At 33.5% G+C, this 23,117-nt stretch overlaps 4 protein-coding genes across 5 annotated transcripts; 3 read left to right on the forward strand and 1 right to left on the reverse strand.

The window, feature by feature from the left end:
- Positions 1-2,002: 2,002 nt before the first annotated feature.
- Positions 2,003-3,015, reverse strand: LOC121258306. Its single transcript, XM_041159775.1, has one exon. It carries the CDS (start codon positions 2,758-2,760, stop codon positions 2,098-2,100), a length of 663 nt encoding a protein of 220 aa, XP_041015709.1. The 5' UTR covers positions 2,761-3,015; the 3' UTR covers positions 2,003-2,097.
- Positions 3,016-9,621: 6,606 nt separating this feature from the next.
- LOC121258309 (40S ribosomal protein S25-2-like) lies at positions 9,622-12,094 on the forward strand. The gene is made up of 4 exons (XM_041159779.1): positions 9,622-9,768; positions 9,875-9,949; positions 10,124-10,258; positions 11,701-12,094. The coding sequence occupies exons 1-4, from the start codon at positions 9,766-9,768 to the stop codon at positions 11,812-11,814; spliced, it is 327 nt and encodes a 108-aa protein (XP_041015713.1). The 5' UTR covers positions 9,622-9,765; the 3' UTR covers positions 11,815-12,094.
- A 2,995-nt stretch (positions 12,095-15,089) lies between these two features.
- On the forward strand, positions 15,090-20,195 carry LOC121258302 (glucose-1-phosphate adenylyltransferase large subunit 1-like). Of its 2 annotated transcripts, XM_041159770.1 has the most exons (16): positions 15,090-15,141; positions 15,300-15,357; positions 15,805-16,063; positions 16,287-16,409; positions 16,566-16,736; positions 17,074-17,166; positions 17,304-17,387; positions 17,481-17,536; positions 17,735-17,828; positions 18,124-18,309; positions 18,516-18,596; positions 19,029-19,115; positions 19,196-19,300; positions 19,418-19,524; positions 19,617-19,677; positions 19,784-20,195. In XM_041159770.1, the coding sequence occupies exons 3-16, from the start codon at positions 15,827-15,829 to the stop codon at positions 19,883-19,885; spliced, it is 1,587 nt and encodes a 528-aa protein (XP_041015704.1). In that variant the 5' UTR covers positions 15,090-15,141; positions 15,300-15,357; positions 15,805-15,826; the 3' UTR covers positions 19,886-20,195. The 2 variants fall into 2 exon arrangements, with proteins under 2 accessions (XP_041015704.1, XP_041015703.1); XM_041159769.1 differs by lacking the exon at positions 15,090-15,141 and having other exon boundaries at positions 15,170-15,357; positions 15,814-16,063.
- A 274-nt stretch (positions 20,196-20,469) lies between these two features.
- LOC121258819 (SNF1-related protein kinase regulatory subunit gamma-1-like) lies at positions 20,470-22,811 on the forward strand. The gene is made up of 7 exons (XM_041160352.1): positions 20,470-20,727; positions 20,899-21,080; positions 21,252-21,275; positions 21,357-21,515; positions 21,731-21,813; positions 21,951-22,142; positions 22,345-22,811. The coding sequence occupies exons 1-7, from the start codon at positions 20,541-20,543 to the stop codon at positions 22,730-22,732; spliced, it is 1,215 nt and encodes a 404-aa protein (XP_041016286.1). The 5' UTR covers positions 20,470-20,540; the 3' UTR covers positions 22,733-22,811.
- Positions 22,812-23,117: the final 306 nt, after the last annotated feature.

Raw genomic sequence — 23,117 nt, forward strand, 5'->3', positions numbered from 1 at the left:
CTGATGCTTCTTCTTCTTCTTCTTCTTCTTCTTCCTAGAACCCACCAATGATCGATAGTGCCGTTTTTTTGTCCTTTGCCTGTCTTCTTCTTCTTTCATTTTAGTTGAGACCCTGAATTATATACTGAGATAACTAAAAGAAGTTACTGTTTTTACCATCAAATGAATTTGCAGTCGAATAAGTGGATGTGAAATACCCTTTTACTACTCAAATATTACTCGATAATAAGATAAATTCAAGCAATATTATGGTGATTATAGTTTATTCTATCTATCTTTCTTCCCTTTTTTTGTTCTCGACAAAAGAGGATAAGAGGGGTGTTTTGACAATATTAACGTTCTACATTCGTTGGCTTCTGAATATTTATTATCTTCTTCCAAAGTGACAAAGTCTGCAAATTTTAGGTGATAGGCACAACCCTTAAAGAAGGCCAGAAGGGTACCAGTGCTCTTACTCCTTGGTGAGATTTTAGAGCATATGTCTCCTTTAATTAACAAAGAAGTATCATTGAGAGAAGGGAAAACAAGATTAAAAAGAAGAAAAAAATCAGTGCTGGCAAGAAAGAAGTAGACGAAGAAAACATACCGCAAGTGGATCATCAAGAGAATAAAGATGATATTTCCAGAAGGAAGTGAACCCAAGTGATCTTACCCTATGAAGTTATTGTTAGAAAAGATTAGATCAGAGTGTCGTTTATCCCGAGAGCGGTAAATCTTATAACTGATGCGGTTGTTTCATGAATTTTTCGTTGTTGTTGTTCATCCAAAATCATTTTCATCGATGGTGGGGCGTGCTATGGGCAAAGCAACACTCGTATTTCACAGTCTAAAAATGAAATATTTGAGAAAGATCAGAACAAAGTACAAAATAGAAGCTCTCCATGAGCTTCTGTTCGTGCCCTCTTGGCTGGCTATTAAAGGCCGAGCGGTGTTACAGTCATTGAAATAATGTCTCAAATACAGTCACCGAATAGTACATTTCCGTTTTCTATTTTCTTTTTTTTTTTATGTATTTTTTTAATCATCATAAACATTTTTAAAAAAACTTAAAAAATTTACAATATTATTAAAAAATATTTTCTTAATCACTAAGTTCAAAAAAAAAAAAAAATAAAAAAAAAAACACTCATTCGGAACCCAAATTCGGGTCCCAAAGAATTTCTGTTAAAAGGCCAGCCACTTCTCTTGTAATGAAGTGATCCGTTTGGCCACTTCAATGCGTGTAACACTGTAAGTCGAGCCATAATTAGGCTGGACATGAAAGGCCAAGGCTGCTCCCACTGTGGGCGCACCCATTCCTACGGTTATGTTATCTCATGATAATGTATTCTTGTATAAATTAATTTTTACAAAAAATATAATAAATAATTTAATTTTTTTAAATCTTAAAATAATAATATTATTAAAAATAATATTATAATAAAATTATATCAACCTATATCTGAATCCAAACGAGTATTTATCGGTTTATCCCATCATGAGATACGTCTGTGATCTGTCTTAATTCAATTGGTTGTTGGCAAGCAAACAAAGATGCCAGCCCTGTAGATGAAAATGCCATGAAGCCCTGAGTTTTTGGGTGGTTTTTTCATTTGCTACGTGCTTTAGATTTTGGAAATATACCTTAGGCAACTTGGCGTACTGGAAGCATCTGAATTAGCATATAACAGAACATGGAATACCTTTTTATCCAGAGAAAAGCATCAGCTCTTGGATTTAGATATCCTCTTATACGCATATCCAATCAATAGGACGCGCATTTCATGAAATATTGCATCAAGCATCTGCTTTGAAAAATTATTTATGATATCTGATAAATATTCTTTTTTTTTTTTTTTTTTTAAGAAAGAAGACAGTATTTCAATTTTATTAATTGCCTTCACTTATAACGGAGGAAAACGTGGTTAGATCAAGAAGCCTGGGGGATACAAATAGATCAAAAGCCCAAAACCCAGACATCAAAATCTAATACTTTCTAACACCAAACAAACTGTCCAATATCTGATAACTATTCAATGGCATATATGAGATATTAATGTACATGCACAGTTACGTCGGAATTGAAGTAAAATGCTTCATGTTCTTGAGTAATTAATTCTATAGTACAGAATACTCTTCTTCCCTACGAAACCTTTGCTGCCGGGTAATGAAAGCCTCCACCTTGCGCTGGAACTCCTCGTTGCTCATTTCATCCTCTGGACATGAACTTTTCGCCATAATCTCATCGGAAGGACTGATATTCTTGCTGCATTTCTGTGTCTCCGAACGTCGGAGTACTCGGAGTGATTTCTCACACAACCCACTGTTTGAATTTTGCGAGAAACTTTGAATGCTCCGGTAATCCTTAAATGTATTCTCATCAGATACGCTAAGTTTGCCGAGGTACGAGGTCTTATCTGGTTGAATTCTCTGTTTCTTTTCACTGTTCTTGATGAACTCCTCGTACAGATCAAATCCAGAAGTATTTGCTGCTCGAGCTGAAAACTGCCCCGACTTGGCGAAAAGTGTGAAAATTATAACGTTTCCGACGACAAACACAAAGCGAGGACTGACCAAGACAACTTTAACCTCATGGAAATAGCCAGTGGAGTTCTTGACAGCAAGCGGGAGTTGCATGGAAAACCTGGAAATCAAGACCAGGACAACGCATACCTCGATTACCCGGCACAGGTTTGCGATCTTTTGAAACTGGCGATGCCTTGGCAACGCTTTCGCCTTCTCAACTTTGATGTTGTAAAAATTGATCGAATCCATTCGCATATAGGATTTGAGAGACAAAAGGGCTTTGTTTTTCAGCTCTCACTCGTAAGGGAGTAATCGAGTCTTCATCAAAGCTTCATGAGCAACCATTTGTCTGAACAGTGAGAAGAGAAAAACTGCTTCCATGGTCGAAGACAATACGGCAGATTTCAAGTTTCGAAGAATAGGAAACTTCAAAGGCAGCCAAGGTTTCAGGGGAAAATAGAGAAAGGCTCGTTGGGCAGAGAGAATAGAGTGAATCGGTTTGCTCTCCGGGGGATGTTTCTTGAAATGGTTTGTGTTTATATTTATAGGCTCTAAATTTATTCTAATCTTCCGTTTCGTCTTTCCATTTTCCATCAATATGTATTATTTTATTATTATTTATTATTATTATTTAATATTCTATTATTATTATTTTTTTATTATTCAGAATATTTAAGATTATCTCACTGTCCAAACACAAACTTAACGACACATCTTGTGAGAGACAGCATCCAACTGCTCTTCCTCATTTTCAATGATCTCATCCCAATTATATAATCCATTATGTCATATTTAACTAATTATTTCTTTGGTTCAATCGAAATATTAAACTATTTAAAATATATAATCTCAATGATATATATATAAAATTAAATATTAAAATAGCTTTTTTTAAGTGAATAATTTTTTAAATAACGTTATATATAATTTTATGGTGCGAAAAATTCTTACACTCAATATTAAAAAAATGGAACCACCATGAAAAAGTTAATGTAAAACTACAACATATATATATATATATCCTTTTTTAATATACAAATTATTTCTTTAATTTTCGCCACGTCATAATATGCAAATTGAGAGCTCTTTGATTGCACCAATGCCCTTTGTCGCTTCCTTTGGCTAATACCATTTATCCAGAAAACAGAATAGAATAAATTCTCCATCCCTAGTTTTGGGGTAAGAATATGGTTCGTGTTTAACTTTTGTACGAACAAAACAAATTAGGTTTTAATTATACATCTAATACAATGCACGTTGTTTTTCGAGACACCATGTCTAATCCACTTGCTTCCTCTCTATACCTTCCGCATATGTAAAATTTTTCTTTAACAATAATTTTAGAGACGAGTAATATTACCGATCAATTGTTTTATTATCATCCTTCGATCATTTTATGATATGGTATTTAATAATTAAAGACTACTCATTATATTATACTGATGGATAAATCATTTGATACAATGTCAATAAAAAGCTACATCAAAAAAAAAATATATTATTTATATATATATCGTGTTGAGATTAATGTTAAAAATTGAATAAAATATTGTTAAAATATATTTTTTTAATATTATTATTATTTTGAGATTTGAAAAAGTTGAATTGATTATTTTATTTTGTGTGAAATTTTGAAAAAATTGTAATAATTAGATGAGATGAGTTGAGAAGAGCTGTGAAAACAAACGAAGCCTGAGTTACTAAATTCGGGAGGTCTAGAAGATGATTCGGCGATGGATTAAGCTTGTGTTAGTAACTCTCCTTATCTCCCTCTTCCTTTTTATATAGGATTGGGCTTATTCGTATCATATGCTTCTTACAAAGAGACCAACCAGTCTAATCTGCTGCTGCTTCTTTGCTTTTGATTGAGATGAGTGAATGATTCGGACCAAATACGCGAAAGTTACACGGTTTTTGCCTTCTAATTGAAGATTCACTACACTGCAAAATGACTTTCCAAACCATTGAGTTATTTACTTTCATTCTTCAAACCAAATTTTTTTAGAATTTAATTAATTCTTTATAGTAAAATATCTTCAAATTTCTAGAAAATCGCAATACTCTTATGCGCAATAGAACCCATTTATTGATTACTAGATTGGATTTATTTTAGACAATTTTCTATGTTTTTCCACAGAACCAAAATCTATGAGAATCACCAAATTATAAACACTAGTCGTCGTCCACCCGTAATATGCAAGAAAATTTGTTAAAGTCTTAGTGAAAGTGTTTCATCTCATCATTACAATTTTTTTAAATTCTTATATAAAATATAATAAACATTTTAATTTTTTTCAAATCTCAAAATAATAATAATATTAAAAAATAATATTCTGATAATATTTTATTAAACTTTCATTTTTTATCTCAGCTTATCTTAACTCAACCTACTATTCAAATGGCACTTAATTGTTGGTTTCATAAAAGTGAAACTCATTTTCCAACAAAATAGAAGGAACGAGAAACTCTTTATATGAATGCTAAAAATAAAAGGAAAATGTTATAAGCATATGATTTCTCCTATGCTTTCATCAAATAGCTCGTATGCATATGCATGTTAAAACGAGATAGTAAAAAAAAAATTGCACCTAAATAGAGTTGATAAAAACTTTGGACTTTGATACTTCTAGACCTAATAATTACATCCAAAATATATTTACATAAATTCATAATAGAATAGACATATGCATGAGAAAAAAAAGTAGAAATTATAGATAAGGAAAAAAGATTAAGTCTAAACAGATTAGTCACCAAGAACTTTCAATTTTCATATATTCGGGCCCAATATTTACATGTAAAATATAAATAAATATTTATTATTTTTCATTTAAATATGAATTTCTCAATACTTTCATGAAATAGCACGTAGGCATATGCATGTTAAAAAAACTAGAAATTACAGCTAGAAAAAAAAATTGCACTAAATCGACTTGATAAAAAGTTTGCACTTTGATACTTTCATATCTAATACTTACATCTAAAATATATTTACATAAATTCATAACAGAATAGACATATGCATAACAAAGAAAGTATAAATTACAAGTAAGAAATAAAAATTAAGCCTAAACATATTAGTCATCAACAAGTTTCAATTTTCATATCTTTTGAGCCAATATTTACATCTAAAATATAAATACATTTTTATTGTTTCTCAGTTAAATATGAATTTCTCTATTCTTTCATCAAATACCTCATAGGCATATGCATGTTAAAAAAAAAAAATAGAATTGCCAAAAAATTTGGAGTTTGATACTTTGTGACCCAATAATTATATGTAAAAAATAATTACATAAATTGATAAGAGGATAGACATATGTATCACAAAGAAAGTAGAAATTTCAGATAAGCAAAACAATATTATGCCTAAACAGATTACTCACTAATATTTACACACAATTAAAGTAAATACCAAAGAAAAATGTAAAACATTTACATCGACAAATCTAAATCGCAGGAAATTGTAGACTTGTAAATAATAGAGTAAAAAAAATATTTAGCCATGTACATCGATGGGTCTAAATTTCAAATCTAAATTAAAATTTCTTAAATGTAAACTAAAATTAAAACTTCTAACCTAAAACTTCTCAGATGTAAACTAAAATATGTACATGTCTCGAAGCTTCTAAAGATTAAAAAAAAAAAAAAAAAGAAGCTATTAAAAGAATCTGCAAGACATGTAGATGTAAGGAGAGAAACTTCTAAAAAATTTAATATTTCTCAAGAATCATATCTTTCTTCATAGCTAAAACCGAGAACTTTTTCTAGAAAGCGATTTAAAAAAAAAAAACTAGAAGGTAAAAATCCGAGATGTGAACAATATACAAGAAAAAATAAATCTAGGTAAATAGATTTGACAAATCTAAAGTAGAACCTCTCGGTTCTAGACTAAAACGTCTAGATCTGTCAAAGTTTACAAAGAACAAAAAAAAAAAAAACTTTTTCACCAAAATAAAAGTTCAAAACCGTAAATCTGAACAATGCATAACAATAAATAGATCTTCAAACTTCTTGGACCTACATTAAAACATATACATATGTTCAAGTTTATAAACAACAACAAATTCTTTTTTAAAACTAGAAGATACAATGGATCCCATCTTTCTGCTATTTGTTCAAGAATAAAAAACATGGAGCTCAAAGAAAGAGATTTCAAGAGAACTAGAGACAAAGGGAGGGAAAAAAATGAAAAATATAAAAATATCATGCGGTTGAGAGGAAGGCGAAACTATTATGTGTGCTGTGGTGGTGTGGATGTGAGACGGAGAGAGGAAGAGAAAGAATGGAGAAATCGGGAAACGATAAGAACGAAAAAGCCTTTGGAATGTGTTTGTGTGTGTGTGTGTGTCGGTGCCGAGAGGAGAAGAAATAGAGGAGAGGTAGGGTTATTTTTTTCTCAAACGTCACCGTATAGAGGTATAGATTTGAAGTTAGGAAATGGGCTGGGCTTGATGGTTAGTTTTGGGCACACATCAATTGGGCCCTGCTTTTTTTTTTTGGGCTCAAAATGTGAAAAAGCGCCATTGTTTGTGTTTGTGGACTTATTCATTAGTTCATAGTTTGTTTAAATTTTTTCACTTAATATATGAATTGCCCATAAAATTGTGTTAAAAATTTAAAATATAATTTAGTAATAATCACAACATTTAAGAGCTTATGCATTTTGTAATATCTTAAGGTTTGTTTATATTCCTAAAATTTAGATAAACTTACATATCTATTAAATTACTTAATGCGTTTGATATAGTTTATATAATATGATTTATTGATAAACAAGTTTGATAATTAAAAAAACCATTACTCATATTGATTAATATAAGAAAACAATATATAAAGACATAAAGAAGAAAACAACAAAACTTTTAGACCTAACAAAAATTCAGATAATTTTCTGCAGTATTATATTATATTTAACTTTAAATTTTATAAATATCCATTCCATTTATTGTATTTATCATTATTGTTAATGTGTGATTATAGTTTCATTTAATAAATTTAATTTTAATTTTATTATATTCTATTATTTTTATACTTTCTTCCAGATAAATCTGTTGGTTGTACATTTTTCAACTCCATGTGACCTTGCTTGTTGTTGATTTTCTGCATTTCCATGGTTCTTTTATTTGTCTTCTACTTTTTGATATCTTCTTATCTTTCTCATATGAAAGATGCTCGTGCTAGTTATTTTGTAATGACTACTCTACTTATTCATATGTTATATTTGATAAGCATATGAATTTCTAATTACTAATTTTAATTAATAAATGTCTGTTATATGCAAATTTAAACTTTTACATGGAAATTGTGCTGAAACTAAATATTTCTTTGTTCTGCTTTAAATATAAATATTACCGATGACAGTATATTCTCGTTCCTTATAAATAAATTTCACTTTTTTGTTTGCAATGATTTTACTGTTATATCCAAATATTAATGACTTGCGTAAATGTATATGGCTAATTTGTTATATGATTTGCTTATCCATTTCCGTCTTAATACAAAGACCAACTTTTATGATTAAAGGAAGATTTTTCTTGGTTGATCTAAATCAGCACTTTTATTACATGTCTTGCACAAACTGTAACAAAGCAATCAGGTATGACTACAACGAGAATTTTCTATGTTACAGTTGCAAGAGCATGACCGTGTCATAGCCACGGTAAAAATTTTATTTCATATTTTGAAATTATAGATTCTTACATCAAAATTAGAACGTACTAAATGTGAATACTAGCAAATGATAATCTTTTTTATTAATTTTAGATGTCGAGTATATTTAGAAATATATGATTATAGCGAATCTACAACAATCGTAATGTTCGGATCAACTACAGAACAAATGATCAATTGCATCACAATGGATCTCCTAGAACATGAAAACGAGGTAAAATGTGTATTTATAAATCTATTTTAAAAATTTGATACATTTCTTATTTCTATGTTTCCATTATTATAAGATCGCTTTTCATATTGCTTTCCATATTTTCAGAATATAGCAGCTCAAATTTCAACTAAATAATGGATGTTCCTGTTGGGCGCACAGATAAATGAATACGGCCAATTGCACCAAACACAAGCAGAATGTACTCTCTGTTAATGCCATTCAAAGCAGTAAGTTGAATGTTTTGAATATCTCATTTCAAACTTATCGCTCTTGTAATACATACTTTAAAAATATTTGTACATAGTTATGACTTGATTCTTGTAAATTGTTGTATTATAGTTATAAACATTATGCAGATTGTGTGTATAATATGTGCTATAAATAGGAATTTTTTTTAAAAAAATGTAGACAAATTTCTGTTTATTTATAGTTAAAAATTTAAAACATAACAAGATTAGTCAATTGGGCAAACGTGTAGCGCACGTTGCCCTTACTAGTATATATTTATGTGTATATATATGTATATATATGAGTTTTGCTATTTATCATCTCATATATCATATATCATATTTTTTTAATTTTTTTTAGTTTTATTATTTTTAAACTTATTGAATTATTTTACTCATCATCCATATATTACACATTTAATAAGATTAATTATTTTTAAAAAAGTAAAAAAAATATGATATATGGAGATGATGAATAAAATTTTTCTCTTTGTATGTAAAATTTTTGCACCTTTGTTTTTTTTTTTTGAGAATTTTTGCACCTTTCTTTGTGGAGTTAGCATTGCTCTTAAAACTTAAAAAAAAGAACCATTCTATATATCAGCCTACAGCTGCAGCACACCCACGTGATTTTTTTTTTTTTAACCGCAGCACACGGTGTGCTGCAGCTAGAGGCTAATGTTTAAAAAACAATGTTAACCCGGAAACCAATCCCCCCCTCCCCCTCCCAAAAAAATAATATAGGTTATTCACCTCTTACTACTTATTTATTATTCTTTTTATATTTTATTTTTTTAAATTTTTTATTTTATTTAATAATTAAGGAAATGACTACTTAGTAAAATTATATATTTTTTAATTTTTTTCTTGATTTTTAAAGATGTTAAAAAAATACTTAAAAAAATGATAAAAAAATAACAAACTTCAAATACATTATAAATTGTAAATGGGTAATAAGAAGATAGTAAGCCTATCAATATAAAAAAAAAAAAAAAAAAAATTGATATGAAGAACGGCGTCGTTCGGAGATGAGTTTTCTTTTTCATATCATCGAAACCCTAGTTGTATAAGTGCCTCCGCTCCTTCGTTTGCTGCACACAGCCTCTTTCTATCTCTTGCTCGCTCTCTTCGTCTCCGCGACCCGGTCCGATGGTGTGCATCACCGTACTCGTGTTTTTCCGATGGATTAATCGTTATCTGTTAAGTTCCTGTATGCCTCGCTCTAACAGTGTTCCTTTTTTTTTTTTTCCTGTGACAGGCTCCAAAGAAAGACAAGGCTCCTCCACCCTCCTCCAAGCCTGCCAAATCTGGCGGTGGGAAGCAGAAGAAGAAGGTTTGATCCACCCTAATCAGTAGCCGCCGCTGGTTTTTTTTCTATTTTATTATAGCGAGTGTGTGAAGCAGTTTGATGAACATTAGGTGGAGAGGCGAAAAATGGGTTTCTGATAACATATATATATATATATATATATATAGTTTTTAATTTATTTATTTGGTGGTAAAACAGAAGTGGAGCAAGGGAAAGCAGAAGGAGAAGGTGAACAACATGGTGCTTTTCGACCAGGGTACCTATGACAAGCTCCTCTCCGAGGCTCCCAAATACAAGCTTATCACCCCCTCCATTCTCTCCGACCGTTTGAGGGTATCATTTTTTTTCTTTAAAGAAAAATTAGTGTCGTTTTGTTTTTCTTCGACGTTGCGTGAATAATTAGTTCAGTAAGAACCTTTGTAGGTTTTATTTTTATTTACAATTAGTGGGATTGTAAAGCAGGCAGGCTATTGTTGTATGTGAATCTTAGATATAATCCGTTCAATCATGGATTAAAAATCACTGGGAAAGTTGAATAATTTACTAGGAACAAAATAGCTGCCGCTGCGACCGTCAAAGTTTTTTATTCTGTGTTAAGATTACATTTTCCATCGGGAGAATCCCTATTTGAGACATAGGTGCTGGTGGGCAATCGGGAGGAGTTGGGGGGGGGGGGGGGGGGTCCATGGACACGCCTGGGTCGAAGATTGTTTTTATGACGAGGAATGCCAACCAAAGAAACCTGTTGTTGAACATAACATCCCAACAGATCCATTTGAAATATCAGAATCCTGAGAATGAACCAGATGTAGAATACAAACAAACATCCCTGCTAGTTTGATGCTTTCTACAAGCTTATTATAATTGAGCGTGGGTGAGTGTGCTAGGAAAAATATAAAGAAAGAGAAGCTAACATCAGCCATTCTTAAAATTCCTATGTGCCCTTCGTGGGTGGTAGGTCGAAACCAAACCTCCGTGGATGAGAGGAGTCTACTAGGCAGTGAGTACATTGTTAGATGACTGACAAGTTGATTCAATATGATGAGGAAAAGCTCCTTTTGTTGAAGGAGTTATGCAAATTCTTCGATAGATCATAGATTAACATGGCAAGCTTTTTTATTCTGCAGCTGTAGCCATTGTGAAAATTTATATCCATGTATGATTTTGTTAGATTTCATTTATTTATAGATTGCATGATTATAGTTTTTCTTTTATTTGTGTGCGTGTCATAAGATAAATTCTCTAGTAGTTTTTTCTTCTGATATATTCATATCTTTACAGTTTGATAAAAAAATGTGTACTTTGAATATTTTCTAGCCGGTAGATATCTAGTACGCATTCTACTCAATGCTTACAGGCCTAGGCTATTGATAGGGTCATCATCTTGGTTTTACGTGAGTGTTTGCCTGCAAAGTTGACAAGGATGTCTGAAGTTTACGCGAGAGTTATTTGGGCTCTTGCCTATGATCAATTAAATCTTATTTATCGATTAAAAAAAAGTAAACACCGAAATTTTCCTTGTATTCAACTCTAGGTTTCATCTGTAACTAGGTATTTATTCTCAGTTGTTTACTTGGGCTATGACTAGTTCTTGATTTAATAGAACTTTATTTTTACTTATTAAAAAGAAAGTTTACAGCTACTTTTACTTGTAAAAGAAAATCTACAGCTGTGTGCCTATAATATATACTCTCGTCACCGTCCTATTTTCTCCTATTTCCTTTTATATTTGTTCTTTATATTTAATTTGTCTCATTTTTGTATGGCCCGTACAGATCAGTGGATCACTTGCAAGGAGGGCAATCAGGGAATTAATGGCGAGAGGTTTGATTAGGATGGTTTCTTCACATTCAAGCCAGCAGATCTACACACGGGCAACAAACACCTAGTCTTCACCCCGGTGGTTTGGTGGTTTTATGTAGTGTTGTTGAGTTTGGGAGCTTTTATCATTTCTATGTTATGACATTCCTTCTGGGTCATCTACTATCTGCTAGAGTGAGTACATCAGCTTAGTTATAGACTATCTGCTATCTCCGAATAAAAAAAAAAAAAAAATAGTTTTGGATCATCTGCTATCATATAATCGGGATCATATGGAGTGATTGAGAATTTTATATTCGTGTTTTTCTTCAGAATAGCATCAATTCGTAGAATGGAAATTCGATGTTAGGGCTCTTGACCGTCAACATCGCAGACTGACTGATTTGTATGGCCTAGGGCTAGAGTGCCAAAGAGTAGATCTATTTGCAGGCTCCTTTATATTAATGCATTGTTGATGTGTGGTATGTTGCATCAGTTTACATAAAAAATTTATTTATATTTTTAACTCTTTTTATGAATATAAGTGGCGAGCTATATACCAAGCTTACAAATAAAATCTTGGCTCAAGAAATATCAAGTTTTTAGTAGATTAAAAACTATTGTAGCTGAAGCGATTATCATTTGGAATTGAATTACTTTGGAGAGAAAATAAAAAAACCGTGTAGAATGATTGTCTAATCGTTTAAGCAGCCGCCGTGTGATGCCCATCAAAAGAAAAGGAAAAGAAAAAAGAAATAATTAACTACGACAGTAGTTCTAGAGAATCTTAACTGTTTAGATTTGAGATAATAAAATATTATTTTTATATTATTTTTTAATATTATTAAAATTAAATTATTTATTATATTTTATGTTGAGATTTAAAAAAATTATAATAATAAATTAAAATGAATTGTGATGGATTTATATATAAAAATAAGTCTAAGTCTATTTTTGAAAAGGTTGGGTTTTTATTTGGGAAAGAAATGTCGAGGCTTGTGGAATCTAGCGTCTAGAGTTTTGCTACAGTCATTTTGGTGGTTGATTAAAATAATTATTTTATATTAAAAAAAATATACAACCAATCACACGTTAATAGAGTTGACAACTCTCGAGTATAATAAGCCTTTGAATTGATAATATTGGCGTTTATCATTCTTTTAATAGTTCTTGTTTTGTTCTACGAGGGGGCCCACATGCTTGATAGATTCATGGCACTAACTCTTAAAAGCGCGGTCTACTTCTATTCTGGGCCCACCATCAAGTGGGCGTTAGATTAATCAAATTGCGAGAGAAGTCCAAGATACAATTTGTTGGATGGATCGGTGCACAATTGCATTGCTGTACCGTATAGGACAGGTGTACGGCAAATAAACCCAACAACTAATGTAAATCACTTGGGTCACTTGTCTGTCCAACTTTGGTACTCCAAGAAATCATCGACACTCGCATCATGCCATGACAGATCAGCCACCAACTCCCAATTCCTGCATCAATTATTGTATTTGTACTTATCAAATCTATATCTACGACAATATATATATATATATATTTATTTATTTATGGGATAAAGTAATGCTATATATAATATCACTTTTCTATATTCATTTTATTATATAATATATAACATATTTATCATTATTATTAGATAATAAAAAATTATCTAATAAAAAGTTATTTAATAATAATAAATATACTACATTTTGTATAGTGGAATAAAAATAAGATAATAGTATGATGTATAGAATTTTTCTTATAGAATAGTGCTAAAGAATGTAGCGAGACGGGTGGCAAAGTTTTTTTTTTTTATTTTTTATTTTTTATTTTTCATTTATTTTTTTATACCCTTAAAACATTCTTTTTTAAAAATAATTTATATTATTATTAAAAAATAATTTCTTAATTACTTGATAAAAAAAAAAAAATGTCGGAACTCAACGGAGACCCAACAGTCGGTGGAGGAGCATTTTTCTATTTCTAATGCAGCGTTGGTAAAGTTGATTGCTGTGAACTTCTTTTGTTACTGGAAAATCAAATGCGTTGGCTTAGCCAATGATTAACCAGTAACTGTGACTACTTAAAGAAATAATGGAGCTCTGCTGCTTACACAGGATTTATGTGCAGGGGAATGACCTTTGGTCTTAATTTCATCGTATATAATTATAATTTGATATTGATTGGGGCTCTGATTGTCGAAGTGGGGACAGGTGTTGTGTAAAGAGAACCGTCCATGGGGTTTGGTGGTGGTATATTCCTTAAATCTAGTTGAGAGAGTAGTGGACAACATGGACATGATTGCAGAGTCTACTTATTTGGATCTGTGTTTAATGGGCCCCCATAACACATATGGCCTCTGCAATGATCTTCCAAGGAATCGAAAGAAATATCTCTGAAAATGAATTCGAAACATTTGCAAAGGTGATTGTTACTTTGATGTGAGAGCTCATCCTATAAGAGATTCATTTTACTGTGAATTACTGAATTTTGTTTTGTTTTTTGAGGCAGAAGCAGCCTCTAAAAGACCTGTGGATTGGTTATGTAATATTCGATTGCTTTTATCAAATTGGAATTGCTGTAAAGATGACTGCAGATGATAGATAGAAAACGATTTTAATGTCTTGATGGAAACTTCCAAACCCAAGAAATGAAAGATGAATCATGAGATTGCCACTGACAACTGCACCAAAGAGGTTAGTATCCTCATGGCATTAAAACCGTACCAACTGCAGACTAGAATTTGCATGAGACTAGAACAAGGTTTAGATCCTGCCTGTATGCGATGTGTCTAATGTCCAAGCGTATAAAATGCAAAACTTTTCTGCACTAAGAGTAATTTGACTTGTATCGTTTCTTCTACGAGGGTGTCAATGAGAAATATACTGAAAACTGTTTAAAACTAGCTTGCTATTCTTGTGGTTTTTCATTACAAATTTGGGTTTTGAAGATTAAGAAAAACTATATGATATATGAAATCATTCAACCTATTATCATTCCCTGCTGTCATTCAGTAGCTAAATGTCAAATGGTAGTATATGCATAATCCCTGCTGTCAAACGAGACATTAGAACTGCTTGAGAATGCTTGGAGAGGCATGAGAGAATTTCTTCTTGTGCAATCACTACTAATTAAAATTTCCAGCAGAGGTGTGAAAACAACCTCAATTTTGAGGCTTTCATGCTATTTTGTTTTGTTACGACTTTGGCTTGGAAGGGACAGCTGTTTGTTCAAGTCGAACCTAGAAACTTGGACTAGGGCAGAGGTGGGGCTCAAGGGTATGGTGCATTGGAAAAATTCTATACACTACAATACCATCTCACTCTCATCTTACTATATAAGATATAATGCATTTATCACCGTTGTATAATCTTACGTAATAGGATGGGATTACAGAGTATAGCATTCGTCGGTGTATTATGGCAAGGCTGCATTAATTTGTGTCACGGTATTTTTTTTATAGTATATAAATACCAAAATAACAAGATTTCTCGTGAGAGCTAGCCAATAAAGCTTACCGTCATCTTCAACATCATTCACGCATTTCACTCCCTCAATTTGACTTCCACTCCTACTTCAGGATCCCAAAGCTCGCTGATTACTCTAAATATCACAGTTTTGGTGATCTGGAACTTCAGGTCACCTTTCTTCTACTCGAATTTTGTTGCTCTGTTTTTTTTTTTAGTCTTAATGTTTACTATCAAAACTTCTTTTGTGCTTACTGATCACTTCTGGGTACTTGAAATTCTTGTTTCTTATGAGCTTACTTGGTCCGGTTGCTAAGAGTTTCCTTGGCATTCTCGTTGTTTACCAGATTAGTTTAGTGCTTCTGAAACTTCATTCTGAGGTTGCTTAGTTTAAGGTTTTTCTTTACAAAAATATTATTCCTTGAATAACTTCGATTGTATGACACAATTTTCTTTCTGATGCTTTTAGGTGATCTATACTTTCCTTAAGTTTAGAGTTTACTTTACTCGACTCACTTTTTAAGAGTTTCACTTCAATGGGATTTAGGTTCAGCATTTTGAGAGAGCATCATTCATCTCTGATCCACTACCATCTGGTTTACTATTTTTCTGGTTTAGTCTTAGCAGCGAGGCAACTGTAATGGATTCTTGCGTCTTGACCTTGAAACCCAATACCCATTTGGCAAAAGCAAGCAAAGGTGGTCTCATTCGTGGAAATAATGGGTTTTTGGGGGAGAGGATCACACGGAGCCTAAGTAACAATTTATTGGTTAGTCAGTTGGCAAAAAGTTTGGGAACCGAGAAGAAGGTCACGAAGCTCAACCCAGGTGTTGCTTTTGCTATTCTTACTTCAAATGATCATCCCAAGGAGACTGTAGTAAGTTAATTCCTATCGAGGATCTATTTGAAATCTATGAAAACATGAAAATGATCATTTTATTTGTATTCGCCTCCTTTAAATACTTGAAAATATTGTGTGATCATATTTACTGTGCATATCAATTTAAATTGCATATTTAGTTTCATTGTCTTTGTCATCTCAATTGATGGGGGCAGTTTTATGACTGCTATTGCTAATAATCTTGGGTTTGATCTCTCAGACCTTACAAGCACCACCTTTTTATAGACCTAAAGCAGACCCAAAAAACGTGGCTTCGGTCATTTTGGGAGGAGGTGCAGGGACTCAACTCTTTCCTCTTACTTCCAGAACGGCTACACCTGCTGTAAGAAAGTAGTTACATGTGTGTGCGCGCGCGCGTATACGATTATATAAATGACTAAACTAATCAAGTTGTTGTTCAAGAAGAAGAGTGCCCTCGCCTTTGTTGAATTGTCCTGTTTTTTGGTATCGTTATGTGATGATATGGTATGATCTGCAGGTTCCAGTAGGAGGATGCTATAGGCTTATAGACATCCCAATGAGCAATTGTATCAATAGCGGCATAAACAAGATTTGTGTACTCACTCAGTTTAACTCTGCCTCCCTCAATCGACACATTTCACGCACATATTTTGGAAATGGTGTTAGCTTTGGGGATGGATTTGTGGAGGTATGGGACCCAGCAGATGTATATTTAGATGTCATTTTTTATTTTTTATTTTTGGAAATTTATTGGTACTTTAAGCACCATGGATGAGTTGCCACTTAAAAAAGATTAAAACCGCTAGGTCTGATTGATTTCCCTCCTCATGACCATCCACTCATAAAATCTGCATCATTGTCAGATGAGAACGATGTGGGAAGCCTGATGATCTAATTGATCCTAAATAGAGTATTTGGTCATCAAGAGAGGGAGTCAGATCACAATCGTCTAATGTTTTCTTTAATAATAATGTTGTGAGTTCCTTGATTTTTAATGACTCAAAATGAACCCACTTGGACAATAGATTCTGGCAGCCACTCAGACACCGGGAGAAGCAGGAATGAAGTGGTTCCAGGGAACAGCAGATGCTGTGAGGCAATTCCTATGGGTATTCGAGGTGGGTATGAAAGTTTGTATTCACCCAGCAATCAGTATTGTTAGCAGACCCAGACTTAAATATATGGGCCTTGCACCTGAATTCTTTTTTTCCTCTGACTTGAAGTGGATTCTGATATATTACACTGATTATTGTAGGATGCCAAGAACAGAGACATTGAGAATATACTAATCTTGTCAGGAGATCATCTCTACCGAATGGATTATATGGACTTCATCCAGGTATACCATACTACTAATTCCCTAATAAGATCGCCTCGTTTTATTTTTCTTTTCTTTAAAGAACTTGGTTTATTATCTTTACTGAATTAACAGAGCCATATCGATCGAAATGCTGATATTACAATATCCTGTGCGACAGTGAGTGACAGGTCTGTTCAGCTTGTTTTTGTCTCATCCTTCAAATTTTATCTTTATCGGTTGATTTACCTCGATCATATAGATTTTAATGGTTTCTCTGAATAACAGCAAACGAGTTTCTTCTGCTGAGGAAGTGGTAAAATGAAAAAGTTTTTTCCTTCTGTCGTGTAAATTTAAATGTCATCTAACATGGAGTGTGCACTTTCCAGCCGTGCATCAGATTATGGATTGGTGAAGATAGACAGCAGAGGCCGTATTGTTCACTTTGTTGAAAAACCTAAGCGAGCTGATCTGAAAGCAATGGTAAGCATTAGAGTTGATCACACCTAGGGAATGAATTAACTCTGCTTTGCTAATGATTTAAGCCAATGAAGCTCAAAAGTTTCCAAATTGCTCTTGATTTGATCCTTTTGTAACCTAACTGTGGACATCAGAATGATCTATTTTGAAGGTTTACCTTTCAGTTACTTGCATGCTTTATAGAACCCAGATTATTGTTATCTGATTTTACCTATGCATCTATTTTTTAGCCAGCAATTGGACTACAATGATCCAAAAAAAAAAAAAAAAACTTATATTGTTGGTTAATTCTATGCAGCAAGTGGATACAAGTCTTCTGGGGTTGTCCCCACAAGATGCCAAGAAAACCCCATATATTGCTTCAATGGAGGTCTATGTCTTTAAGACAGATATTTTACTTGAGCTTTTGAGGTGGAGATATCCTACAGCAAATGACTTCGGATCTGAAATCATTCCAGCAGCTGTGAAGGAGCGCAATGTCCAAGTAAGAGAACTCTCAAAAGGGTGGAAAAAAAAAGTGTATTTCAAATTTTTAAAAATAACCTCGTTCTTGGAACAATATGTTCCTGAGTAGAGCACTATATAGAAAATTATATTTCTTATCTCACTTTTCATGCTTTCTACAAACCCTTTGTATATGCATGATGAAGAAAAGGCAATATGTATATGACATGCCTCTTTCTTTGACAGGGGTACATATTTAGAGATTACTGGGAGGACATTGGAACGATAAAGTCCTTTTTTCATGCTAATTTGGCCCTTACTGAAGAGGTTTGTTTACTAGTTTTAAAGAGGGACATCTTTGAGTATCATGTTCCTGCAGAATATACTCATAACTGCATCAAACGCACATTGATTTTCATTGAGCCATAACTCAAATGGTATTTGCTCTGTAAGAATGTAGAGGACGAGGGTGATGTCCTAGGTTCAAAACCCATTTATAACTTACCCAAATAAAAATTCATATGGGCAACCTGTTATTCAGATCATAACATGGGTGTCTGGATGTGATATAAATCTGTACTACGGCATTAAGAGCAAACACATTGAAGATTCTGGAGTTTTTACCATAGATACAATTACTGTTTCATATCCCATCAGTACTGTAAATCAGATCTTCCTTCCATTATTCGAAACTTATGTGATTGTCTTATTTCATTGTAATGAAAATTGACGTCTGTGTAGTGACATCTATTTTTACAGTTTCCAAAGTTTGAATTCTATGATCCCAAGACACCTTTTTACACATCTCCTCGATTCTTACCGCCAACAAAGATGGACAAATGTCGGGTATGCTAACAGACTTTGCCCTTTGCTTCTGGCTTCATTGAGTAGTTACTTGCATTTCATACTTCACTTGGGTTTTGCAGATCGTGGATGCAATAATCTCACATGGATGTTTCTTGAGAGAGTGTAAAGTTGAACATTCAATAGTTGGTGAACGCTCAAGATTAGATTATGGTGTTGAGCTCAAAGTAAACTATCACGATTTCTGCATTTTTATCCTAAAATACAAAGAAGCCTAATACACTAGAGCCCTTTTGTTTTGGTTTTCTCTTACAAATGAGCTGAGTGGTTGTCTCCATTTACAGGACACCGTCATGGTGGGTGCAGACTATTACCAAACTGAATCTGAAATTGCATCTCTCTTGGCAGATGAGAAGGTCCCAATCGGCGTTGGACGGAACACAAAAATTAGGTGACCGCCCTTGAAAATCAAGTATCCTCCTTAAATCTAGATTTAATATTAGAGAGTACAGTTCTGACCATGTTCATTATTTTCCTTCGAAGGAATTGTATAATCGACAAGAATGCAAAGATCGGGAAAGATGTCATTATCATGAATAAAGATGTAAGCATTTGCTCAGACATTCTTTCTTCCTTCAATGAGAATAAGCTTCCTGTCTTAAGTAAAACATTCCATCTTATGTTTCCATCCGAATGCTCTGTCATTGCAGGGTGTTCAAGAAGCAGATAGACCAGAAGATGGATTTTACATTCGGTCAGGAATCATCGTTATCCTGGAGAAGGCAACAATACAAGATGGCAGTGTCATATAAAGGGATCTCAAGCACTTTCACATGGTGGTTAGGCGATGGGAAAGGAATTATGCAGTGGCAATAACTATGGCAAGTCAGGGGGACGTGCCACATTTTCATCTGCAAAGAAGCAAGCTGCAGCTTTGTTACTGCATTTAAAAGTAGAAACTCCTTGCCTGTAGAAAATGAGAGCTTAATAGGCAGTATTCACAGATGCAAGAAGTACATAAATAAATAAATCAGGGAGCTGGATGTCAAGCAGCTGGGGCTGCGTTATTCCTTTGTATGGGGGTTTTCATTAATGCCAGTCTGTATCGATATTGAATAGGAATAATGGTATTGAGTTTGGAATCGTACCGGTATAGAACTTTATTCTATTTTGGTATACATATATGCTACTTCCATAAATAATTATAAAAAAAAATTAAAAATGAAAATGTTTTTTCATACCAATTCACATTTACAAGAGTGAAAGAATATTTCTAAAAAAAAACAAAAAGAGTGAAAGAATACAATCACTTCGAACTAAGCTACTATTAGTTCGGCACAACACGTGGAACTGCTCCTGCTCTTACGCCTGTCCCATAATGCATGAAACTCTCGAGAGAGAGCGAGAGTGGAGAAGGCAAAAGGATAAACAAAGCAAAACACAAATTTGAGACAATGACACAATGATATGGATTCCAGGCAAATGGAATCCGTAATGAAAGACTCAGAAAGTGGGATGTTGGAGATGAAAGAAGTCCTGATTTCCAACCTTAACAGCGGCCACAAAAAACAACAACTTGATTCTGGCACTTCTCTCCAACTCTTTCTTGATCGCATCCCCATCAGTTCCATTCCTGGCATCAATAACTCCTCCGGTAGGTTTACGTAAACCCATATATATATATATATATATATATATATATATATATATTATATATATTGTATTGTTCATTTGATTTTGTGAGATAAGCCCATGTTGAATATGCTTATTATTATTTTTATTTCTTTTTGAACTTTTGTTTTGGTATTTTTCATTTTATTAAAAGTTCTGGAATTGAAAACTGGGGATACTGTGGGGGATGCGATACAAATGTTGTACGAGAAGGATGTGTTTGGTGTTCCCATTGCGGATATCTTAGACTTGGATCCCGATGATGACCGCAGAAGATTTTCGGATCGGTATATTGGTTTCATTGATTTTGCAAGCATGTTTCTCTGGTGTCTTGAGGTGACATTCTTAGGACCAAACCCCCACCATCTTGTAATGCAATGGATGATGATGCCAAGAATTTCTCATACATTAATGCCTTTTACAGGAGTTGGAAAATGTGGTAAGGCGTGGCAAGGGCGTTGGAGGTGAAGAGATTCGGGGAATGCCTTTTTCGCCATGCTAGCACAGAATCCTGACATTGGCCAAACCAAGGTGTTTTATCTTTTCTGTATGTTATTTTATTGGTGTCCTGTTTCTTCCAACAAGTATATTCGATCGGCATTCATTCAATAGGTTGGAGAGCTAGCTAAATCATTCCTTTGGAATCCATTTTTCCCTGTGCACTTAGACGAAACACTCTTTCGTGTTCTCTTGCTTCTTTCAAAACATCCGTTGCAAGTTGTGCCTGTCATAGACCGAACCAACTCCAATGTCACTGGTTTTGTTACACAGGTACGTATATATCTGGACACATTTTTGCTTAACAAATTCTACTGGCAATTTGAGTGTTCAAAGTTTTCTTGGGGATTTTTCGCTCGGATTCTTCCTATGGTACATTATTGTATTGAATGAGATAGTTAGTATGTATGATCTTTGGCTGGTTTTGTTTGAAGTAAAACAATGCATGAATTATTTCTAGTTCTGCTTATGCTTTAGATAAATGGCAGAATGCAGTCATCCAATTGCTTCTTCAATCAAGTGGACTCGAGTGGTTTGATAGCATTGCAAATAAGCCATTATCAGAGTTCCGGTACATCACACTGAAGATAAATTTCAATAGATATTTGAAACCCTCCCTCCCTTGCTAATTTTTTTCTTTTGGAAGATTTATTTACTCATTTTATTAGACTCGTTTTGCATCTAATCCCGTCTTTGTTCTCTTTTCAGGTTTGAGAATGAAGAGCATGTAGTTCATGTATATGGGGACCAAAGCATAGCAGAAGCTCTACATGTTCTGTGGGGAAGCCGAATTGGTGTCGTTGCTGTCCTAAATCGAGAAACTAACAGGCTCATTGGTAGCATAAGGAGCAGTGATATCTATCTTCTTGTAGAGAATGAAACTTTCCTTCATGACAGAAAGTAAGTCTTCACTTCCATCCCTTTTAATTTCCAGCCTTGGATTCCAAGGTATTGAATCACCAACAGAGTTTGATTAGAATGTTTCGGCCTACCACCTTCATCAGCTATTTTAGATCATAAACTAAATAAATGTAAAATGAGTATTAGACCCTATAATGCATATCTTTGTATCCAATCAAATGCATTTTTTTCATAACCATAGGAACCTAACCATCGAGGAGTTCATTCACGTGGAGACCGGCAATAAGGGTTCCGATCCGACAATTGAATGGGACCTCGGAGCTCTTTTCTCGGCAGGGATCCTGCGTCTGAAAAATAACTTTCTTCCAAGAATGGACTCACCAGTCACCAACAAGAAAACTGACACACTCATGCAAGTGATGAAAAATATGGCAGAGACAAAAAGCACCTTCAGCTTTCTAGTCAATGATTTTCAACAAGCCAAAGGTGTTTTCACCCCAAGAGATGTAATAGTTCAGTTTGCCCCACCGTGTATCGACTCGACTATACATGGAGTTGGATTTTTTGAATCTGCTCTGGATCAAACTAGGTGTCATGTCAAAGATGGAACTCTAGTTTGCAATCAGTGACATTCTTTTCTGTATTTTGTTGGCTAATCTTGCACATTTTATTGTATTTTTTTTAATCTTAATTGGATTTTCTTGCAAAGCTAGATGTACAAGTTCTTTTGTCCCTGCCAAGCGAAAGCTATTGTCAGGGGCCCTTTCATGCTTGGTATTCAGCAAGCATAGGGTTGGCTAGCCTTTGGATAAGATTTTTCAAGTGGTGTAAAATGTGCTTTAAGTTAAGATAGAAGGTTGAGTTTCCAGAGGAACATTCTACCAATTATATTCAAAAGATGAATCAACGTGTAGCAGAGAGGTAGGGAAAATAAATTATATAGAATCTGGCATTGACCTCTAAACTGAAGAGAAGACATCATCATTCAAACGAGAATGGAGAGGAAGATCTTTA

This window comes from Juglans microcarpa x Juglans regia, chromosome 3S (genome assembly GCF_004785595.1).
Source record: "Juglans microcarpa x Juglans regia isolate MS1-56 chromosome 3S, Jm3101_v1.0, whole genome shotgun sequence".
In the NCBI taxonomy this organism is placed as follows: domain Eukaryota; kingdom Viridiplantae; phylum Streptophyta; class Magnoliopsida; order Fagales; family Juglandaceae; genus Juglans; species Juglans microcarpa x Juglans regia.